The sequence below is a fragment of the Emys orbicularis genome, chromosome 2, assembly GCF_028017835.1.
Source record: "Emys orbicularis isolate rEmyOrb1 chromosome 2, rEmyOrb1.hap1, whole genome shotgun sequence".
NCBI lineage: Eukaryota > Metazoa > Chordata > Testudines > Emydidae > Emys > Emys orbicularis.
Window position 1 is genome coordinate 256,287,737 of NC_088684.1, and position 20,263 is coordinate 256,307,999.

The 20,263-nt window shown below is 43.8% G+C and overlaps 1 protein-coding gene across 1 annotated transcript in view; it reads right to left on the bottom strand.

The window, feature by feature from the left end:
* Positions 1 to 4,435: 4,435 nt before the first annotated feature.
* Positions 4,436 to 20,263, bottom strand: part of RUNDC3B (RUN domain containing 3B) — a 162,574-nt gene continuing 146,746 nt past the window's right edge. Inside the window, exon 11 of the mRNA XM_065399227.1 lies at positions 4,436 to 4,581. Within this exon, the coding sequence (XP_065255299.1) occupies positions 4,436 to 4,581 (146 nt within the window). The remainder of the gene's footprint in view (positions 4,582 to 20,263) is intronic.

Sequence of the window (20,263 nt, forward strand, 5' to 3'; positions counted from 1 at the left end):
CCACCAGTATGACCTATTCTGTCCTTCCGCTATGTTTTATTTTAGTTTTGGAAGGACAGAATAGGAAGGACCTATTCTGTCCTTCTGCTATAGTTGGTTTTAGTAATGAATTGAAAACTAGAGGCATGATCACAAATAAAACAGCTATTTACTTCACTGTGACAGGCCCATAGTTTTTAAATAATTTAACAAACTCTTATTGTTGAGGTCACAGGCTATCCAGGAGGCATGGAGGGAAATGGAGTCACAATGACTAGTGCCTCAAAAGGCCAAAGACCTGAGTCATCAAGGGTGTTTATCATCTGTCTTTACACTCTTCTTGGATGAAAGAACAGGCAACCCTGCCCAATAGAGTTAATTCTGGATGCTCTTGGCCCAGGCAGGATGTTGCCTTCTGGTGAATAGGAGTTTAAAACAAAAATAGAATGCAAAATGGACAAGGAAGATAAGTATGACAATTGTGCAAGTGCACAGAAGAGGGGAGATAAGGGCCCTCCGTCCAACTATTAGAATGCCAAAGGATTTTTAGCAAGAAGGTTAGGAATCCACTTGTTAAATATTTATTATAATGGCATCCAAAGGCTCCAATTGAAATTGAGGCCGCATTGTGTTGTACAAATACAGAAAAGAGAATCCCTGCCCTGAAAGTACAGAACAATGAAAGCATAAGATTAAACCAGAAGGCAGATTTAACACGGAAAGAAAAATGCTTTTTGTGATGCGTATAATTCAATTATGTAATGCCACTTGATCAAGGTGAATTTCTTAGAAACTTAAAGAATTTAGACTGTGAATGAGTAGAATTTGCAATTACAGTGCAATAGTTTTCAGCCCTCATGCTTCAGGATATAGATGGCTCCACGAGCTGTGCTCAATTTTATTTATAATATAGTGCATAAATACTGCATGAAAGTTTTATGCCTTCCTCTGGAGCATCTTGGCTTTGAAAGCTCTTACGCCATAGCTTGAGATATTGTTTATTGTGGCACAACATGTACGTTAGAGGAAGGGGCAAGAAATGCCATAGTGGATATTTGTAAAATAAGAAAAGTTTGTCTTAGTGGTTAATTTATGTCTGAAGCACATGTTTAAAACACTTTTTTTTATCCTAACTAATTGGACTGTGGACATTCACTTAAGGCTAGGTCTACACTGCCCTGCGGTTTGGACTACAGAGGTGAGAACAGTAATGCCTGTCACTGTGCTGCACTTCAACTTCCCAGTGTGGATGCAGCAGGTGTGAATGAAAAGGTTCCTATTTTGCATTAATGTAAGCCTGTCTGAAGAGGATTACGTTAAAGCAAAGTAGGAATATTTTAGTGTGCATCCACACAGGGGAGTTAGAGCATAGCACTTTGACCCACAGTGCTGTTAACACCTCTCTAATCCAAACTGCGGGGTAGTGTAGACAAGCCTGTGATTACCTAATACGTTTTTAAATCCTGTCAAACTCTTAGCCTCAATGATACTTTATGGCAATACCTAGCCTTTCTTTGGAGCCCACTGAACCACCCTTTTCTCATTTCAAATGTAAGCTTAGGTGTTCCTTTCTTTACTTCAAAAGATTCATTTTGCCTGTATGAAATACTTTTATTAAGGAGACTTTCTATGTCAGAAAAATCTCACATTCAAAACATAAGGTTAAGCTCAAGTTCCTTCCTTTATCAATTGAGTATAACCCAGTTCAGACTTTCATAACGTGGATCACATATTAAACGATTTCATGGATTTCCTCCTCTCCCATTCATGACTGTATAAGGTCCTTGCGCCAACTACAGCAATTATGTAAATAGAAAATACTGGTGCATTGTTAGCGGCATTTCAATTTAATGGATGAAAGCAGGCAATATTTAGTAGATAAAAATTGGGAATAGAGCCAACACCTTGAGGCAAGTGTTAAAGATAGCTATTCTAAACTATAGAATACTATTTTTTTTTTAAAAAGGTGATGTATTATACTGTTTTTTTTGCTAGCACAGATTCCAAGTCAAAGCATAATTTAAATGTTTGGGGTTAATTTATAGTCTCCATATCACTCATGCTAAAAGGAAATGCATATTCGTTGTTCAGACTTTCAGAAGACCTTAAATGAAGTAATGTGTTAATTTTCACTTCTTGAGGAATATTAGAACAAATTTAAATTGCTTTATGCTCACATGATACTAGTGCGTTAGTGATCTTACTTTACACTTCTTGATTAGAAAAGTACAGAGACGAGCTAGTAGTGGCAACGATACAAAATGTTTAATTTACATGCAACAGTTATAATATAGCACGGCAACAAAATACACACAATTTTGGCATTTATTTTTGTTCAAATATTTCTGAAAAATGGACAGCATTTAGAACTGACACACACATACAATGAGCTTCCTCATGCACGAACATTGACATTTACAAACTAATACTAGTGTGAAAGATTACATAAAACTTAAATTACATGACAGATGAATTTTATAGCAGCTCCTCCAACAGAGCTATCTGCTGACATGACTAGAAAATCATGATTACAGCCAAACAGTGATGTACTGGGAGAAGTGTCTAAAACAGCACAAGTTGCTCAAGTTACTGTACACAAATCAGTAATGTTAACGTTATGGAATCCTGCTTTCCTCACTGTATTAAAAATGCATCTTTAGTTTAGAAATTAATATTTAATGAATACTGTTCAATTAAGCTACTGAACGGCCATGAGAGCATGTTCTTAGTGCAAGACTATTACTTTATGCCGTAATAGTCATTCTGGTAGACCTTAGGAAAGGAGCACTACTGTTTTAATTAAGTTTTATTTCAGAGATCATTAGAGTGGGTTAGTCAGTTCTGAAAATGTGTAATTTCACATGCTTATCAAGGCAACATTCCTGCATTCTTCTGTTTACAAGAATGATTAGATTGCCTGTTTTTCTTTATCCCACCCTTTGAAAAACTAGTAGTGCAAAGGGTAAGATTACAAGAGGTACATTTCTCTGGTAAATATAAATAAAGCAAAGAGTACAGAATGTAGTATCTGACTGTAAACAAAAATCTATCTGAAAGTATGCTGTAATTAAATAACCTTATTAGTACTGAAGCCACTCATGTAAACAATATTTGAAACTTCTTTGGCACAACAAAGCATTTTCCCCTTGATTAATAAATACAACACACTTACATGCATTTAATATGTTTTAAAAGATACTGATCAGCATTACCTTAATAGCAAAATTCATAGATAAAGGACTCGTTACATTTTACAAAGATATAAGAATACAGTTTGCAATTCAAAAATTAATTTGCAAACTTTAAAGGTGAGAGTTAAACTGGGAAGATGTAAAGTTTAGTTTCATTTCAAAATGTTTTCAGGTAATTCATATCAGTAGCTTCATTAGAGGCATAGAATTTTAAAGTATTACTGCACAGCATAATCAAGAAAAATACCTATCCCAAACTCTTTCATGGGCAAAAAAAAAAAACCACGAGCATGAGAATATTGTCATTTAAATTATCAATTTCCATTCTAATCCTTTTTTACTCCTGAGATCCTTTACAATGGACATGGGGGGGGGGAATTTCCCCCAAAGCTCTAAGGTGATGACATCACCATGTTTCCCCCCCACCTTTACATTAACATAAGTCAGTAACAAAAAGCAAGTAACTAAGATGCACCTTTCTTCCTCATTTCGGTCCCATGATCACCTGGTGACTTGCCTCCTAATCCCTTCTTAAAAGTTGAAAGTAATCCTGATGTATAAGATTTGTTACTCTGTTCCCTTATCAAAACCTAGGGATGTATATTGTTTCTTAATATGGCCTTATCTGAACATAAAAATTAACTCTCTAAGTGGCATAATGGGAATGCAAGTTTAACACTTACCTGTCAGTATTTCAAAACATCTAACAGGTTAAATAAGTTATTTCAGATCCTACATAATAGAACATATGCAGATTAAAATATGATATTTAAACAAGCAATGTTTTGTAATATAATGTAAACTGGAATTCAGATATTCCTTTGCTAGCCTGCCAAGACTTATTCCCTGTCTCTTCTGCAAATGTTGACAAATATGCAGAGCAGTGCAAGGAAGTACTCTAGTTAAGGGCCTGTGGAACATAGATCACGACTGTTTAGCAGACGACTGATATTCACATATTTCATTCTAAAAGGTAATCATTTGTTACTAAATCATACATACATTCTGTACCTGACTAGGATTCTTAAACAATTTAAGATCTCAAATGTTAAGTCCGGGAAAAATCCTTTTAAAGAAAAGCATGACAAACAATGGATGTAAGTTTTGTGACTTTTCTTTAAATAGATCATTATGAAAAAAGGACAAAATAAAGCAGCATATTCTTTAGCTTGCTTGAACCTTTAAGAGTCTTCACAGCAAGTCAAATTATGGCATGTAAACTGAATGCATACAACACAAAAGCTCTTCCTGTTATGTATATCTGCTCAAGATGGAGTTAGACCTGGACTTGTCATCTCTGCTGTAGGACTTGCAAGGTATTCACTTGATTTCAGACTTGTAAGAGATTTATAACTTGCTACAGAAGTCAGAGAACCACAGAGACCAAGGAGTGATGGAGTGTCTTCCTTCCCTGTTAAAACAGAATTACATTAAATCACTATTACAATGCAATTCCTAATACTAGATTTACCTGAACAGCAGTAACACTGAGGGAAGAGAGAAGGTCAGTATATGTATCCATTTATAGAATGTTCATCCTCGATACAACATAAGCACACATGCACAAATGCCGTTGTCAGTTTTTAGGGAAACATGCTACTGTGTCCAGCATCTCCCACAATTCTAGATGTCTAGGCAGTTCTCTCTCTACAGCTCACAGACACATCAGAGTTTTGGTGCCACGTGGTCTGACCATGCCTCTTCTACTGCTTCCTTCCAGATTCTCTGCCTGTGGAGCACCACACAGTGGTGGTTTCTTTTGCTTCTGTCCTTACTCTTTCTATCTTAACTCTTCTGCCCAGTTTTTTGGGCAGTGGGGAGCAGTATTCTTCCTCCACAGCATTCCTCCTCCTCCTCCCTGGGTTGGTTAACCCTTCAGGGTTGAGTCTCTGCCAGCGCCTGTGACCCATAGAGGCATGGCAGAGCAGCCAAGAAAGCACCAGGTCGAATTCAAAAGGTGCTGTGAGGCAGTTTTCCCATGGTTGGCAGATGGCAAGCTGGGCCCAGCCTGTACCCAGCCTTCCATCCCCTAACTCCATTAGGTCCCTGGGTTACGAGTCCAACAGGCAAGTGGGGTTCCCTACTAGGGATGTAAATATAGTTTTAAAAGTTAACCATTTAAACAATTAAAATATCGTTAAAATGGTTAACTGATTAAAGGGAGGGAGCTGGGGCAGCACCAGCCAGCGCACCTTGCGGCTGGGACCGAGGGGTTAATGGTTAAGGTGGGTTAACCAATTAGACTAATGCTTACTGGTTAACATTTTGCATCCCTATTCCCTACCCACTGAGGCAGCCACAACTCTAATGTGGAAAAAATGGACCAGGAACCCCAGTGCACAGCAGGGAGAGGCTCTAAAAGTGAGGAGGACCCTGACCACGGGACTCATGGAGTAAGTCCCAGGGGGCCCCTGCAGAACGAAGAGGGGAGGCTTGCAGGGTCACCAGTCCTGCCCACAAGACTTAAAGTGGGTCCTGAGCATCCTGGAAAAAGAAGCAGGGCTTCTAAATCAGCCCCCCCCCCCCCCTAAAGCAGATCAGGAGGGCTCTGACTACAAGTTGGCACCTTTCAGGGTGGGCTCTGAAACATCTCTCAAGAGGGCTCCAGACCCTAAGGAAGCAAGCCACAAAAGGCCTCACCAAAGCCACTGCAGAGTTTCTATACTCCTGAAGCACGCTAAAAAGGTTTTAAAAAATTTAAAGGGAAAGACAGCACAAAAATCCAGGAGATGAGAGTCCTCTTCTTCCTTCTCCTCCTCCTCAACTGAGGAAGGTGAGCTATCTGGCTCTGAAACCTGAGCAGTTCCTGTGAGTAAGCCTTAGAATAAATTTTTCCCTTCAAAATCCTCCCTTGAGGCTGCAATATCGCTTCACTCCTTGAGGAACTGATTAGGGAGGAATGGAACGAGCCTGATAAGGGCAAGCACATTAACAAGAGCAATCTCAGGCTCTATTACATTCAAGAATGAAAGGGACACCAAAGGTTGACACCTGTGTGCATCCCTTGCCAAAAATATTATTCCCTCAAAAGGAGAGTTCTACCTTAAGGACCCCAAGACTGGAAAGATGGAGGCCAGTCACAAAGAGGGCTCTGAAGCCTCCTCCGCCACCTTCTGAGTGTTCCTGGCAGTTACCCGCTTTGCAGGAGCATCTCTTGCCTGGCTGGAACATCTGCTCTTAAGGGCTTTGAGATGACCCTGACTTTGGCTCCACTTTCAAGAGTCTTCCCAGAAACAGCCTTTGTAGCGGACACCTCAATGGATGCAATGAGGTTTTCAGCCCAAGCCATGGCTTCCAGTTCAGTAGCCAGGCGCCGCCTATGGCTTCAACCCTAGCAAAACTTCCTAGAGCTGAGAGGGGGAACGATGTTCTAGTTCAATCAGACAATATGATTGCATATTTAAAGGGGGAAACAAGGAGTCCAGCACTACACGTGGAAGCAATGGAAATAATAAAGTGGGCAGAATCGTTCCTTCTTTCCCTCAGAGTGATCCACAACAAAGGTGATCTGAACCAATATGCAGGCTGGCTCGGGAGGCGCCGGCTCAATAATTCCGAGTGATGCCTGAATCAGGTGGTTTTTAATCTCATCATTCACATGTTCGGCCTCCCTTCAGCCAACCTGTTTGTGAATTGTACCAAGGCAGAAACCAAAATACTTCTCAGGCTCCCTGGAAGACAATCCACAGAAAATCAGCATTCTGGCCTACGTGGACGATCTGGTCCTGACCACGGATGACCCAGAGAGCCTCCAAGGTATGCTAGACGCCACCAGCCAAGCTACTGACTGTATGGGGCTCCGCTTCAATGCGAAGAAGTGTGCAACTCTGCACACTGACAGCAGCAAAAGGGACTTGGTGCAGGCAACGGGGTTCCAGATCCAGGGTGAGCCCATCATCCCCCTAGCAGAGGGGCAGGCATACCAGCACCTGGGCACGCTAACAGGTTTCCGTGTCCAGCAGACACCCGAGGACACCATCCAGGAGATCTTGCAGGACGCCGCCAAGGTTGATGCCTCCCTGCTGGCACAGTGGCAGAAGATAAATGCCCTGAACACCTTCCTGATCCCATGCATCTCGTTCACCCTAAGGGGATCCGCCGTGGCGAAGGTGCCCCTCAACAAGGCGGACAAGATCATCCAGCAGCTGGTGAAGAAGTGGCTGTTCCTTCCCCAGAGAGCCAGCAATGAGCTGGTCTACATCGTTCACAGGCACGGCGGCGCCAACGTCCCCCGCATGGGTGACCTGTGCTACGTCGCAGTGATCACCCACGCCTTCCGCCTGCTGACATGTCCCGACGCCACGGTAAGGAACATCGCGGAGAACGCCCTGTGTGATGCGACAGAGAAGCAGATCGGTAGAGCCCCCTCCAACCAAGACATCGCCACCTTCCTGAGCGGCTCTTTGGATGGGGAATTCAGACAGGACGGGCGTGACATCGCTTCACTGTGGTCCCACACTCGCAACACCACACGTCGCCTGGGGAAGTGCATCGGCTGCCGCTGGGAGTGGTGCGAGGAGCACCGGAAGCTGAGAGTCCGGGTGCCGCAGATCAGGTCCGACAACACCATCGTCACCCCGAGCGCCAGGGGCTTGCTGGAGAGCACTCTGAAGGCCGCCATCCACTCGCTGTACATGAAAACCCTGAAGCGTAAACCGGACTAGGGTAAAGCCTTTGAGTTGACCAGCAAGTGGGACGCCAGCAACCACTTCTCACCGGGGGCGGCTTCACCCGCTTCGCCAACTGGCGGTTCATCCACTGTGCTCGGCTCAACTGCGTCCCGCTCAACGGAGCCGTCCGCCATGGGAACCGAGACAAGCATTGCAGGAAGTGTGGCTACTCCAACGAGACCCTGCCCCACATCCTGTGCAGCTGCAAACCCCACTCCAGAGCCTGGCAGCTGCGCCACAACGCCATCCAGAACCGCCTGGTGAAAGCCATCGCACCACGCCTGGGGGAGATCTCCGTGAACTGCACCATCCCCGGTACCGACAGTCAGCTACGACCTGACGTCGTCGTCACCCACGAGGCCCAGAAAAAGATCATCCATGTCGATGTTACGGTCTCCTTTGAGAACAGGACCCCGGCATTTCGCGAAGCCCGAGCTCATAAGCTGGAAAAGTACGCTCCCCTGGCCGACACTCTGAGAGCGAAGGGCTACCAGGTGCAGATGGACGCCCTGATCATCGGAGCCCTGGGTGCCTGGGACCCCTGCAACGAGCGTGTGCTGCAGACCTGCGGGATCGGTTGACACTACGCACGGCTCATGCGGTGCCTCATGGTCTCAGACACCATCCGATGGTCCAGGGACATCTACATCGAGCACATCACTGGCCACCGACAGTACCAGGAGGCGCGAGCCAGAATGACATCGTTCTTCGACCATGAGAAAGGGACAAGAGACTTTCTCCGTTGGATCATATGAACTGGAACCATAAGCTCCCTGAACATTAAATCTCACCAAATGAGGGTCAATCCATCCTCATCATCATATCCACTCATACTCCACACCCGAACATAGCCACTTTATGAAGTTCATACCCTCATATCTCAGTGCCTGTAATTTGACCCATCAACCTTTTACCCCCAATCGGGGATTTTGCAGTTTATGTATTCCTTATGCCACCCAATCGTAAACCAAACCTTGCTACCTTGATAATCTGTACGTTATTCCCTGATAACCAGAAACTTCTATGCTTAAACTCTGTACCGTTCACTTTTTTTTTTTTTAACATCATCTTAATAGATTCCTTTGAGCCGACTGGTTAGCCAGACTGATGTGCCACTCTTCCCCAAATGGGGTCTTTCACTATTTTTGAGGGCTTTGATAAGCCATTCCTTTGAGCCTCTGACTTCAGTGTTGGCCTTTTATTTATCCATTAAGAATTGTTTCTTAGTAGCTGTCACATCTGCAAGGCGAGTGTCGGAGCTGGCAGCCTTATCTATACTGGAGCCTTACTGTGTGTTGCACAAGGCAAAAGTGGCACTCAGAACACCAGAATCCTTTCTTCTTAAGGTAAATTTCTCCTTCCATACTTCCAAAGAACTTGCGCTTCCTTCATTCTGTCCAAAACTACAACATCCAACTGAAAAGGTGTGGCACACCTTAGATTTTCAACACTCCTCTGACCTCTATCTCAAGCATACAAAAATCTGCGAGAAGATTGGGCTCCTTATTCATGCCCTCCCACCCTAAATGCCAAGGACTCAGAGATTCCAAGTCCTCCATTGCTCAGTGGATTAGATTATGTATTGTGGAAGCCTACAAATCAGAGGTTTCTGTCTCAGAATGGATCAAGCACACTTCACGAGATCCTTACCAACCTCCTGGCCAGAACGAGCAAGTGTGTTCACTTTGGAAATTTACAAAACAGCTAACACCTTCATTAAGTACTACAAGGTAGAATTTCTGTCTTCTGCAGGGGCTTCCTTTGGCAGGGAGGTGCTGTGTGTAGTGGCCAGAAATAATAGAAACTTTTGAGCGAGCTCACAAAAAGGGGAGGGAGGTACTTCTTTCCTGCCAAACTTTTGTTTCATAACCCTCCCTATATCTGTTCAGTGCTCGCTACTTCCCAGATGTCCAGAATTCTGGGAGACACCGAACTCCAGAATGTTACATTTCTTACTGATAATTTCCTTTCTGCTAGCAGCGTCTCCTATAGTGGAGGGTCAGATATTAAGTGGAATTGTTACCATACGACCATCTTTCTTGATCTAATGTGTGTAGCTATTTCGTTATCTCTGGAATATTTGTTCGTGATGTTATACAAGTTTAACAGATTGGGAATAACTCATCTGGCAGCAAGAAGGAGCAGAGAGGGTGTGGCCACACCATGCAACACCAAAACTCTGATCCGCCTCCATGAGCTGCAGCGAGAGAAGAGCAGCCCAGATGTCCAGAATTGTGGAAGACACTGCTAACAAAGGGGAAAATAATCAGTAAAAAAATTTTCCGTTAAGGCTTCAACCAAACATCAGCAGTAAATTACCAGAATGATGCCATGACCAGAGATTTATTGCTTTTAATCTTTGTTGGAAAAAACCCCATTGGAATCCGTAAATGCTATTACTGAAGATAAACATGTTTTGTTTTTCATCCTTCTTGATAATTCCTCATAAAAGATATCAGATTTACACTGGCAGTGTCAGTGCAAACTTCCCATTCTGCCTCACAAACATGCAACCTGGAGGGACCACACCCCCAGAGATGAGGCTAGATCAGGCAACATGTCAATTTAACCCACGTCCGCCCTGCCCACAGTGGAGCTAATTAGTGCCAATTATGGTAGTGCATTTTGTGACAGGCAGACACTTACCCAGTGAGATCACCTTATTTCCACAGGCCACCAAACAGGGATCAGATAACAGCTTTGGGTTGTCACCAACCTGAACTGGGTTTGAACAGATGACTAAGACATCTCACGCACTATATTGTATTTGCAACCCAGTCCACCAAAAGTTCAAGGAATTTTGCATCTGTAAAGTAGGCATTTCTGAACACTGTGCCTCTGGATTCTCATTTAAAGGGAAGCCCTACCTTTGGGGAAAAAAACCAGTATAGTGAAAATAATCCACTCTCTTACAGCACTTACCGGCATCTTCCAATGGATCTTTGCATAATTTAAGTCTTACATCTGTTTTAAAAAAAATATGGGTGACCGAATACAGTGCTTATGGAATGAACTCAAGTGAACACCCTTAAAGATCTACATTCACTATCCCTAGGGGGAAAAAAAATTGTTTTTTTTTAAACTCAATATTCTGAGAAAATATATGGGAAAGCTGAGAAAAATAATTTAACTACTTCAGTTCAGCAGTATGCATCCATCATACGAGCTCTAAAACTTTGGATGTGGTGAAAAGGGATTTTTGAACATAACATTACTATTATCAGGAAAGTTACCTAAATTTCCAGCTGGATAATTGGCAACTACGAACATCTCAGAGATGAGATAAAGGTGGTGTAGAAGGAGGCTTTAGCATTTATAGTTGAGCTGAGGGATGTTCATGTCACCTGGCAGAGGCAGCAGGAGTGTCAAGGTGGAGTTGGTTGTTATTAGGTGCCAGAGCACTCTTGGGGGGGGGGGGGAGTGGAGTGTAAATTATGTTCAGCATACGACAGCACTCTTTGGGATCAGCAGTTGGGTTTGACAATCGAGACGCTAAAATATCACTCCCACAATGAACTTCACACTCCCTTTCAACAGAACTTTATATTAAAAATCTGCAATTCAGAAAACCACATTTTCAAATGTTACCATAAGAATATGTATGTCTTATTGTGACAGGGCGGAGTGCCACTCCTATCTTCTGCTCTGTCTATGCAGACTATTCAGAGTCTTTCAGTTGTTAAACACCGCTGTGTAGTTTATTTCATTACTCTTTTCACCACCGTTACTGATCCATACACCACAGTATTTACAACATCAGTTTCTCCTCACCCTCTGCCAAGAAGAGGAGACGGAAGAGCTGTCTGCACCTTCTAGCTCTGCTAGCCTGCCTCTCCCTCCAGCATTTCCTGCTGGTGCCTTCTTCTACCCTCTGCATTAATGGTCTAACTAACTCTTTAGCAGATTAAAATGAGCTGGGAAGGATTAATTAGGTACAGTCAGATCCACCTTGGGGGGAGTTAATTGGTGTTTAACTGATGTGACTTAAGCTGTTGGTTCCCAGCACTCTGCCACATGTATGTAAGAACAGGAGGGCACAGTCCTGCTCTACTTGGCACTGGCGAGGGCTCAGCTAGAGTACCATGTCCAATTCTGGGCATCACACTTTAGGAAAACGTGGACAAATTGGAGAGTGTCCAAATGATAAAAGGTTTAGAAAATCTGTTCTATGAGGAAAAGTTAAAAAGACTGGGCATGTTTGATCTTGAGAAAAAAAATACCATGGGAGGGAGGGGGACTGATAACAGTCTTCAAATATATTAAGGATGTTAGAAAGAGGATGGGGATCAATTGTTCTCCATGTTCACTGAAGGTAGGACAAGTAGTAATAGGCTTAATCTGCAGCAAGGGAGATTAAGATATTAGAAAAAACCTAACTATATAGGTAATTAAACTCTGCAATAGGCTTCCAAGGGAGGTTGTGAAATCCCCATCACTGGAGGTTTTAAAGAACAAGTTAGAAAAACACCTGTCTGGGATAGTCAACCAAGTTTACTTGGTTCTGCCTCAGTGCAGGGGACTGAACTTGATTTCTTGAGGTTCCTTCCAGGCCTACATTTCTATGAGTCTATGATAAGTGCAGCACTGCATTAAAAAAAATGCATTTTACAACAGATTATAGCAAAATCTGAACCATCTACGGCCCTGACTTCCACTAGATGTGAGAGATTTTAGTACTTCGACAGATACAAATACAGATACAACCCTAAAATACATAAAAACCCAGTTACCTACTTTTCTGTACCTGTTATTCTTCGAGATGTTCTTCCATTCCACTGTAGGTGTGTGCGCATGTCTCGTACGGAGTTGCTGGAGAATTTTTTCCCCTCAGCCATACCCATTGGGGTGGTCCAAGAACCCTCTGTTGTCATGTGCCAGTATGTGCTGGAATAAGGAGGCAGAGCCGCCCCTGACTCCCCTCAGTTTCTTCATACCAGATAGACTCTGATAGAGAGGGGAAGGTTGGCGGGTTGTGGAACGAACATGTGCAAGACATCTCAAAGAACAACCGTTACAGAAAGGTAGATATGCAAGCACTCAAAGAAGAAAAAAATGGTTATGTCCATTCCACTGTAGGTGACTCACAGATAGACAATCATAGAGGCGGGCTCAAGGTCGACCTGAACAGTGCTTTTAAGACCACCCATCCAAAATTGTCATTATCCCTGGACTGATGAAGCAAAGGTAAGGACAGATGACCAATCTCCAGTTTACAAATGTCAATGATAGGTACTTGCACCAAGTAAGCCACTGATGTTGCCTGTGCTCTAGTAGAATGTGTCAATACCCTAGCTGGGGGGCTGTAGTAGCTAGCAGGTAATAAAACAAATGCATAAAGAGATCCAGAATGAAATCCTCTGAGAATCTTAGTTCTGTCCGCAATCACAATGAACAACTGAGTAGAGGTCCTAAATAACTTAGTATGTTCCAGTTGGAAAGCTAGAGCCCTTCTCACATTCAACAAATGAAGTCTCTCCTTATCGCTGTGGGCATGAGGTTTCAGAAAGTCAGCTGATAGATTACTTGATTAACGTGAAAATTAGAGACCACCGTAGTGAGAAATTTTGGGTGAGGATGAAGATAAACCTTAAACCTATTAAAAATTGTATATAGAGGTTCTGACACTAGGGCTTTCAACTCTTCCACTCTTCTGGCCAAGGTGGTGGCCACTAGAAATGCTACATTCACATAGAGGTAAGCAGAGCGCAAGTTGCAAGGGATTTAAAGGGCAATCCTGTCAATTTTGTTAGGACCAAGTTTAGATCCCAGGATCTTGCATGTGTGGATTTATTCTGACCAAGCCCTTTAGGAATCTGGCTATGATGGGGTTGGAAAAAAGGGATCTACTATCCACCAAGTTGTGGAAGGCCAAAATAGTTGCCAGATGCAACCTTATAGAGCGAATAGACAAACTCTGTTTTAGATATAGAAGATAAGTCCAGCATGCAGTCCAGGCCCGCTCTGGAGATACAGCTTTCTGTCAGGACCAAATGGAGAAGCATTTCTACTCAGTCAAGTAAGTGCTCCTAGTTGAGAGTTTTCTGCTATTCAGAAGCACTTTGTGAATGTCCTTTGAACAGGATCTTTCAAAGGGCAGGTCTTCACTTACTTCCTGGTCCGGCCGTAAGCAATCGATCTTCTGGGATCGATTTATTGCGTCTTGTCTAGACGCGATAAATCGATCCCGGAAGTGCTCGCTGTCGACGCCGGTACTCCAGCTCGGCGAGAGGAGTACGCGGCATCGACGGGGGAGCCTGCCTGCCGCGTCTGGACCCGCGGTAAGTTCGAACTAAGGTACTTCGAATTCAGCTACGTTATTAACGTAGCTGAATTTGCGTACCTTAGTTCGAAGTGGGGGGTTAGTGTGGACCAGGCCAAAAGGTGTTATCCATTAAGCATCCAGGCTGTCAGATGGAGGGATCAGAGACTGGAATAGAGCAAATGACCATGGTCCTGGGAACTCACCTCTGAGTCCAACTGGACAGATAATGGAGGCTCAGTTAGCAAGGTTAGTAGAGTTGAGTACCAATGTTGACAAGGCCATGCTAGTGCTATAAGGATGAGATGAGCATGGTCTTGTTTCACTTTGGACAAGACCCTGGGTAGCAAAGGAATTGAAGGAAAGGTGTACAATAGGGGATTCTTCCAGGATAGGAGAAAAACATCTGTCAGTGAGCTGCCAGCTGAGACCTCCCCTGGAACAACATTGATGGCATTTTCTGATAGTCTTTGTTGCAAATAAATCCACATGGGGAGTTCCCCCAGATCTGGAAGATGGATCTAGCCACATCTGGACGTAATGACCACTCAAGAAAGCATATGCTCAGCTAATCAGCGAACATGTTCTGTATCCCTGGAAGGTAAGCAGCCTTGAGATGAATCAAGTTGGTTATGCAAAAGTCCCATAGGTGAACTGCCTCTTGGCACAGTTGAATTGATTGCACTGCTCTCTGTCTGCTTACGTAAAACATAACTGCAGAGTTTTGTGTTAAAATTAAATTCTTTCCCACTATCTGGGGGAGGAAGGCCGAGCAAGCTAGATGTACTATCTTAGCTCTGACATTTATATAAGTCTTTTGATCTTGAGATGACCAAAGACCCTGAGTCTGCAGGGACCCCATATGAGCTCCCCAACCCAGGGATGATGCATCTGGGACTAGAGTGAGGTTGGTAGCGGGGAGACATAGGAGACCTACACACACTTTCAGAGGGTCCATCCACAAATCCAACAATGACAACACTGACACTGGCCCTGGAACCACTTTGTCCAAATGACGATGATTCAGGGCATATCCTAAAGCTAGCCATGCCTACAGCTTTCCGAGATGCAACCTGGCATGCTGAACTACACAGTACCATTCTGCCATGTGACCCAGGAGACTGAGGCAGCTGTGTGCTGTGGGGAGTGGGTATGTTTCAGCCTCAGTAATGTTTCGAACCTGAATTGTGGCAGAAATGCCTTGGCCTTTGTGGAGTCCAAGACCACCCCAATGAACTCTATTCTCTGTACTGGTTTTAGGATTGATTTGTCCTGATTCAGCAGAAGTCCCAGTACATCAAAGGTGGACAGGACAGTGGATACACTGGAGAACACGAGCCTCAGACTGACCTCTAATCAACCAGTCATCCAGGTACACAAACACATGGACTCTTAATTTTTGTAGATGTGATTTTTCCACCCTGCTTAAGACGCACCAATCTGATGTTATGTCGGTCTAACTGCTTAGAAAGTGGGATAAGCGATTGGTAAACAAAAGGTGGGAAACACATGGAACTATGGTAACTGGTACCCTGGCCTCAACCAACCCATTAAAATGCTTATTTGGACAAGGCAACTGGATGGGATGAGATAGTTGCTGCTCTAGTGGAAGATGCCTTTTATAACCCCTGCCCTTTCTCCTTGGTGCATCTTGGGACCAGGGAGCAAAAACTTGGTACCCATTTGGCTGCTCTGGATGAAATTGTTTCCTTTTCGTCGCTGGAGTATAGAGTCCAAGAAATTTTAATAAAAACAAAGGGAGTCCTTGTGGCATCTAAGAGACTAACAAAGTTATTTGGGCATAAGCTTTCATGGGTTAAAACCCACTTCATCACATGCATGGAGTGAAAAATACAGTAAGCAGAATATATATTATAGCAGATGAAAAGATGGGAGTTGCCTTACCAAGTGTGTGTGTGGGGGGGGTGTCAGTGCTAAAAAGCCAATTCAATTAAGGTGCAAGTGGCCTATTCTCAACAGTTGACAAGAAGGGGTGAATACCAAGGGAGGGGAAATTACTTTTGTAGTGCTAACGAGGCCAATGCAATCAAGGCAGCCCATTTCCAACAGTTGACAAGAAGGTGTGAGTATCAGCAGAGGGAAAATTACTTTTTGTAGTGACCCATCCACTCCCAGTCTTTATTCAGGCCTAATTTGATGGTGTCCAGTTTGCAAATTAATTCCAGTTCTGCAGTTTCTCATTGGAGTCTGTTTTTGAAGTTTTTTTGTTGAAGAATTGCCACTTTTAAGTCGGTTATTGAGTGTCCAGGGAGATTGAAGTGTTCTCCTACTGGTTTTTGAATGTTACAATTCTTGATGTCTGATTTGTGTCCATTTATTCTTTTGCGTAGAGACTGTCCGGTGTGGCCAATGTACATGGCAGAGTGGCATTGCTGGCACATGATGGCATATATCACATTGGTAGATGTGCAGGTGAACAAGCCCCTGATGGTGTGGCTGATGTGGTTAGGTCCTATGATGGTGTCCCTTGAATAGATATGCAGACAGAGTTGGCAGCGGGGTTTGTTGCAGGGATTGGTTCCTGGGTTAGTGTTTTTGTTGTGTGGCGTGTAGTTGCTGGTGAGTATTTGCTTCAGGTTGTGGGGCTGTCTGTAAGCGAGGACTGGGCTGTCTCCCAAGGCCTGTGAGAGTGAGGGATCGTCCTTCAGGATAGGTTGTAGATCCATATATTCTGCTTACTGTATTTTTCACTCCATGTATCTGATGAAGTGGGTTTTAGCCCACAAAACCTTATGCCCAAATAAATTTGTTAGTCTCTAAGGTGCCACAAGGACTCCTCATTGTTTTTGCTGATACAGACTAACATGGCTACCACTCAGAAATTTTAATGTCGCCCTTGAATCTTTCAGGCTATAGAGCCTGTCATCCATCTTCTCTGAAAATAATGAGGGACCTTCGAAAGGGAGGTCCTGGATGGTCTCCTGATTGCAACCGTGAACATCTTCTCATAGTACGAGCTGATGCCATGGTTGAGCAGTCCTGGCAACCAGCTTACCCTCATCCACTGTTACTGCAAACTCCTACCTACCATCCTTTTGGTAACGTGTCTTTAAATTTTAAAATATTTTTCCAGAGAGTAAAGTCATAGTGACTCAGGAGTGCCTATTGGTTTGCAATCCTGAGTTGCAGACTTCCTGTGGAATAAAGTTTCTGACCAAACAGATCCAGTCTCTTTGAATCTTTCCCTTTTGGTATTGATGCTTGTTCTCCCAGTCTCTTCCACTCATTGGCAGCTGTCAGCACAAGGGAACCTGGGGGAGAATGAGAATAGAAATGGTCATATCCCTTAGAGGGGATATAGTAACCACCTCTCAGCTCTTGCTGTGGGGGGCAAGGAGGAGGATGTGACAGTCTACACTATTATGATCACCACTTTTACAAAATTATGACAAATCTTGTACAAAGTATGCCTTCTGAGGTGTCATAGTCTGCTGAATGTTATTGTCCTGTTAAAATGTGTGTATCAACATTGTATATGGAGTTATGAGATTCTACTATATGTTTGTTACTGAAACATATTGTACGTGTGGGGAACGCCCACAGACTAGCTCCTCAGAAATAACAAAGGATTGTCAACAAAGACCTGGCAGGTCATCCCAAACATCATGTACACAGAAGGTGCAAGCAAGAAATTTACAATTAATCTGAGAGACTATGATGGATCTCACGTACACAGGAGACTGCTTTGTCTACACCCGAACAGGGTCGGGGGGGGGGGAGGGAAGGAGGAGGGTATAAAATAAAAGACAATGGCTTCTTCATTACTTCTCTCCTCCTCCATGTGTGGTCCTCTTGTGGTGGTGAATGAGGAAGAGGATGAAGAGCTGGCTCTAAGGTGATTTATGTCTTGCAGAGGAGAAGCTACCTCAGTGATCTCTGGTTGACTGGTACCCATCTTAGCACTGAGTACTGGTGTATGATGTCCTCAGTGCCAATGCCCCCAAAGAGCTCTCAAGGACACCGAGTGAGATGGTTGAGTGAAGGTCCTAGCTGGAGGGGGGACATGCCATGGTGTCCAAAAGAGCCACTGATATGGGCCAAGGCCCCATCCTTGCCCAGGCCACTGTCCCTCAGAAGGATTTCAGTGTTGAGTTGCTGCATGGCCTGTGGTCCCAAAGACTCTGATGGAGGGTATGTTCCTTATCTTGAATGTCATACAGACAACCTCATCTTCAAGACCGAAGAAGAATCTGACACTTCCAGCAACAGAGAGGTAGAACCAGTGGTAGTCGAAGCCCAGAGATGGTGATACTGGGGATATCACCACAGGCTTGCCTCTCTACTACACTGGCTTTTGAGGAAGCTTGGACAGTAATAGTTCTGCAGTTTCTTGACACGGTGAAGTAGAAGCTGCAGGCGTCAATACTGGCTGTAGTCCTTCTTGTAGTACCGGTGATACCGGTACCAAGAACCTATGTGGGTCTCTTGCAGCTGCGTACACCTCTGGGTTGGTAGTGATCGGCAATGTCTGATGGCTCCGCAAAGTTCTTTCAGGGATAGCCTCAACCTGGCACAGGTTCTGGAGGCAGCAATTCCCTCTTCCTGGGCAATGAGTGCCCCAGGGAGAGCCTTCCCTCCAAACATTTTGCAGAGTCTCTGCCTCTACTTGGCTTTGGTATTAACCCACTCAATTGAGGTACTAAGCCTGAGGAAGGCGTAAGCATTTTCTTCAGTACTAGCAAATGAGACCGAGGTGCCACAGACATCTCTGGTGGGGTGTTCTGCTGATGTACTTAGGACGCTTTTCCTGTAAGATGATTCTTATGGAGGGCAAAACACTGCCTCCATAAATAAGCACTTGAGCCTCACCTCTATCTTTCTTTGAGCGGGGCTTGAATCCCTTACAAATGTCACATTTGTCACTAATGTGGGATTCTCCCAAACATTATAACCTGGCCGGGTGTGGGTCACTGACCAGCACAGGTTTAGCACAAGTCTGGCAGAACTTAAAGCTCAGTGAGCAGGGAATTGTTTTGGTACCAAAAGATAAAAAGTGGTCAAGAGACCTAAAACGAAAACCTAGCACTAAAATCTAGCTAAACAAACTACCATTACAACTAATTAACTAACAATAATAGGATATGTACACAAAGAAATGAGGGAAGCACTTGTTACAACAAGTCTGCAATCACTCCAACAACCACCACTGGCGGTAAGAAGTAAATGAGGGGAGTCGGGGCGGCTTTGACCTTGAATACTAACACGCAGCGGTGCGTGGCAACAGAGGGGGGTTGGGTGAGCCCAACAGATACCACTCAGGAAAAAAATTCTCCCACAGCTATGCATGAGGCATGCACACACCTACAGTGGAAAGGACATGAGCTAGTACTCGAAGAAGTAAAATGGTGTCAAATGTGGCAAAAATAAAAGAAACCACACTGCTATCACAGAGGGACCAAGCACAGGGTGTAACATTGAACTAGCAATTACTCTAAGTGAACTAGTGTATGCAATGGGTCTTCAAACAGATTTAGATTTTAAAGGCACTGGTCATGACGACAGTTTTTTAACTGGGAAAAAATAACTTGATCATAGCCTTTAAAGATATGTTTAAAAAAAGGGGGGGGGGGTTGAGATTTTGTATTTCCCAGGCTGCACGTGACTAAAGTTTGAGGGAGTAGGAGGAATTCTTTATAGTAACTCATATTAAACATTTAGATTCTTAAATGTCTTGTTGCACCTTCCTGCTTATTCACACTTATTCAAGAGGGTACTTGAAAGAAAACTGAAGATACAGATGTGTAGTGCTAGCCACTGATTTTGTCTGTTGCCTACCTTATTTTCCTATCCCTTAATTTTAATGGAAAGCATATGGCAGCCTGCAGCATTGCAGACAAAAGCAGCATCTGAATGCCAGATGGCATGAGACTGGACAGTAGGAAAGACTGAAAGTAAGAACAGTGGGAGAACAACATTGTAAGGGAGCTGCAAACCCCAATGCCTGGAACTTTAGGGACTAATGGAACCTTAGGTTAATTATAACAGAAAAATGACACCAGATCCCACATGGTGAAGGGGGAAACGTAACAATCATATTTGAAGTCAATATAAAGCCTTGCCTTAAACACAGCACAAAATAATGTACTACTCATATCATTGGGACTTGATACATGCAAACATATTTTCAATAAGGTGCTTGGGAA